Genomic DNA, 4,336 nt, shown 5'->3' with positions numbered 1-4,336 from the left:
GGCATCGAATGACAAGTGGAAATAGTAGATTGAATCAAAAGAACATAAGAAAGAAATTTTGAAATATTACAATTACGTCATTAGCTCACAATAATATCTTCTGGATTAAGGCTACAACAATTATACATTGAAACTATTTTTTATGATTGCCTTTTATTTTTTTAATCTTGTGAAATCAACATCAAGATCTATCTTAGTATGACAATCATAAATAGTGTTATAACAATATAAATAAAATTGCATATTATCAAACAAAATTATATATGGTCTATCTTGATACAAAGCACAAATAATAAAATGAGACCATACAAAACACAAATAATAAAATGAGACCTATGTTGAATACATTGTAAAAATGAAACATTAAACATTCACTATTAACCATTGGCAAAGCTTTCAATAAAAAATGAATTTTATCTGATATTTACTTCATCTAAATCATCAGTATTAATTTATATTTAAATCTGATTAAATTGGTTGCTATAATAATGACAGACTTAGGTATCTACATATTTAGGGAGAGAGTGTAATTTTTTTCTTTTCTTGACAAGATGACATGTTTGTACCATATTGTTAGAAAGTAGGGATGCAAAGGCTTCGACAGATACAGCCTTTCTCTACTGTTTTTGGGGGCTAACATACTTACGTGGGCTTCTACATTCATTTTGTCTTAAACTATTGCCAATTAAATGGACGAACCAACAAATAAAAGCCAAATGACATCAACGTGCCCGCACAATGTTGGTGACCTCATTTTATGCTAAAGTTGTGGAATATTAAACGAACTTCTCAATCTGGTCTGGATATCAGTTGAGTAATTACAAATTTTATCACTAAGAAAAACATGCCCTTCTATCTTGTATTATATATAAACAGATCTATGTTGAAGATAAGTACCACAGTTGTGTATTTTCGATTGTGAAATTGAATCATAATTTGTATGCCAATGGCTTGCTTTCGCTCTCGTTATCCAATCTTTGTATTCCTCAGCGTGCTGCTTATAGTACAGGTAATTAAATTTTCTACAATAAAATTGATTTAACTTCTTCCAAACATTTAATTTTATTGATTTGTGTCGGAATTATATGGTGTTAATGCACAGGCTTGGAAAGTATCGACGCATGCAGTTAAGGATGACCTGGAGTTTGAAGAGGTAATGACAAATAATTAGCTAATATCCAATTCTGCATCTGTCTGTTTCATTAATTTTCTTTTATGGAGGGAACTGGCTTAAGTTATTTGTTTTGAATTAATGGTGGATCTGCAGAATGATGTGGGTGGAGAAACCTATGGAGGAGTGAAAGCTCAGATTGGTACGTGTATATGAAAGCCCTCTGCTTAATCATCCTCTGGTTTGATCTTTTCAAGATTTTGATATAAATGACAGTTTGTTTAGTGCAAGTGTTTAATAGTTATTTGCAATAGGAAGAAACCCATGTATATTGTATAGTAATTATAATTACAAGATTTTTGATGTTGTGATGTGTTGAAATGCAGATTGTAATAAGGAATGCAAAAGGAGATGCTCTAAAGCTTCATTGCATGACAGGTGTATCAAGTACTGCGGAATATGTTGTCAGAAATGCCACTGTGTTCCTCCTGGTACAGCCGGGAATGAAGATGTGTGCCCGTGTTATGCTCATTTGAAGAACTCCAAGGGTGGACACAAATGTCCTTAACCCATTATCATACTCATATAATATTCCTCACTACTTCCTCATAATAATGGAATAACGGATTGTGTCTTATATTCATAATGAATGCAACAATCCTCATTCTGTCCTTAAGAATGGATGATATATTATTAAATTTACCTTGAATCTGTGCATTCATATTTTTATCATGCAATAGTTTATTTTTTTATTCAAAGTGGGTGATTTAAAAATACTATTCTAAATTCATATTTAAATTTACAACTAGTTTTATAATGACTTTATTTTTATATAAAGAAAATGGATCCTTGGATAGGTGAATTTGGGACATTTCTACGAGATTAGCTTTTTGTATAACTTTTCCAAACATGATATTATTGACTGAATATAATTGTATAAAGTATGTCAGAATATTTTTTGAATATATGTAGTTACACATATTTTTTTCATACATCTTCAATAAATGCTCCACATACCAAAAAATTGGTACATAATGCTTTGTTTAGAAAATAGCTTATCCAAGCTTCATGTAGTTAAAAATAGAAAAAATGATAGATTTTAGCATAAGTAACACCTTACACAAAGATCTTGATAGCCTAGATCTAAAATTAGAGTGAAATGATGTAGACATAGCATCAAGTGATGTAGTTTAAAAATGCATTGACCAATATGGGAAAGAAGGCATTGTCGAAGTTTTAAAATGTTTTCTCTTAGAAATTGAACCCATAAAATTAGGACAGGACCACCCATGAAATATTTCAAACAATTTCGGATTCAATTTCATATATCACTTTCAGTATTGAACATCAACCTACACACATACAAAAAAGGGGGAGGAGAGATTGTGTTGTATATAATCTTGCGTAAAACCTAAAGCCCCATGTTGGTGTTCTTACTTCATTAAAACTTTAATGATGGAAACAATATATTTCCTTGAGAGGATAGAGGCTAATTTTAAATAAAATGATCACATGCCAAATATTACATCCAGTGTAAAATCCTTCATACAAAATCTCACACATGTCATGAAGTTGATATTGAATAAATTTTGACAACATATTAAAGTACACTCTTTCATTACGTAGAAACATAATATCATCAATCATGTTTCTTGTGAAAAAAAAAGTATGCTTGAATATTTTAGTCTTTGAATGCAAATCTATAGTTGAATTTCCTAACTAAATGTTAGGGATCTTATTTCACCTTTGTTAGGATTTGAAATAACACATGGAATAGTATTGACATGTGCAAGTCATATGATTTTAGGTTTTATGTTTATAGAAGGTTGAAAACAAAGGATATATTGACTCATTTGTTTTAGATTTTGTTTTCCTAAAGATGAGTTCTAATTGTCTATATAGGAGCACTGCACAACATATTCCTTCAATAAGGATCTATACAAAGGTAATGAAAAGTAAAATTCACCATTTTTTTGAAATTTAGTACTTGAAACTATGCCTAATCATGCATAAATTAGGCACATCCACCAAAGAAGATTGAACCTAGTGTGAAATAGTTAAGGTATACAACATAGAACACTAGAACATGGGATATATATATATATATAATCAAGGAGTGAAGATAAAGAACATATATGTACTTGTACATACTATTAATTCATCCTTGTTACACTTGTATGTCTAATAAAGGATGTATAAATCTAGATCTTTATATCTCGCCCTCTCCCATCCCATACTCTCTCTCTCTCTCATCCCCTTCTCTCTCTCTCTCTCTCTCTCTCTCTCTCTCTCTCTCTCCTTATCCCACCCCCTCCTCTCTCTCTCTCTTTCTACATCCTATCCCTTGCTCTTTCCTTATTTCCTTCTCTCTCTCTCTCTCTAGCATTCTCTCTTCATCCCCTCTCTCACTCTACATCTTGTCCCCTACTCTCTCCCCATCCTCTACTCTCTCTCTCACTCTCTACCCCATCTCCCTCTCTTCCTCTCTCCTTCCCTCTCTCCCTATTCATCATCTCTATTGAAATACAAGGCTTATAAAGTGCATGTGCATTCTATTTAAGCATTGAATTAAAAAATGCTTTAAATAGCTCATGTGCACTATAGCACATACACACTATTGTACACATGTGCTATATAAAGAATTTAATACCACTCAGCCTAAGGATTGGATTTTCCTTGAGCAACCCAAAGATTTGGATTCTCTAAATTGGTCTTTGATGTGTTTGGCAACAAGCATATCTTTATTTTTCTTTAATGCTCTCTTTCAAGTTCCTTGTGGTCTAGCATCGATAAAATCAGGTTACATGATATTGTAAATCTATGTGTTAGCTATATAACAATACAATTTATTTAAAATTCATACTATTTCAAGCCTTTCAACTATACTTTCTTTTGAATGTATGTCCATTTTCTCTCAAAAATTAACATGTACTAATTGGGATGTAGATTTTAGCTCATTCATTGAATTTTGCAACAACTTAGTTTTTAATAAACTAGACTCCATTTTACACATTTTGAAAATAAAAAGTTTTTATTTTGGATTAGTTTTAAATAATTTCTAGGGGGGAGCACATAGATATTTCATGTTTTTGGGATGTGTCCAATTACAAAATTCCTAAAAAAATACACATTATAAAATTACCCAAAAAACTTGGGATAAACTAGACAGTGTTAGGTAACTTTTGATTAGAGTGATTAAAGGATTTTTTTTTAAAGTCAAAATTT

The 4,336-nt window shown here is 31.2% G+C and overlaps 1 protein-coding gene across 1 annotated transcript; it reads left to right on the top strand.

Annotated features, from left to right (window-relative positions):
- The first annotated feature begins 873 nt into the window (after nucleotides 1-873).
- On the top strand, nucleotides 874-1,848 carry LOC149558181 (cypmaclein-like). The gene is made up of 4 exons (XM_089786098.1): nucleotides 874-1,009; nucleotides 1,103-1,153; nucleotides 1,268-1,313; nucleotides 1,498-1,848. The coding sequence occupies exons 1-4, from the start codon at nucleotides 941-943 to the stop codon at nucleotides 1,677-1,679; spliced, it is 348 nt and encodes a 115-aa protein (XP_089642224.1). The 5' UTR covers nucleotides 874-940; the 3' UTR covers nucleotides 1,680-1,848.
- The last annotated feature ends 2,488 nt before the right edge of the window (nucleotides 1,849-4,336 follow it).

This window comes from Cupressus sempervirens, chromosome 5 (assembly GCF_028749045.1).
Source record: "Cupressus sempervirens isolate cs-2001-9-10 chromosome 5, ASM2874904v1, whole genome shotgun sequence".
Lineage (NCBI taxonomy): Eukaryota > Viridiplantae > Streptophyta > Pinopsida > Cupressales > Cupressaceae > Cupressus > Cupressus sempervirens.
The sequence above is the reverse complement of the archived record's forward strand: the minus strand, read 5'-3'. Positions and strand labels throughout refer to the sequence as shown.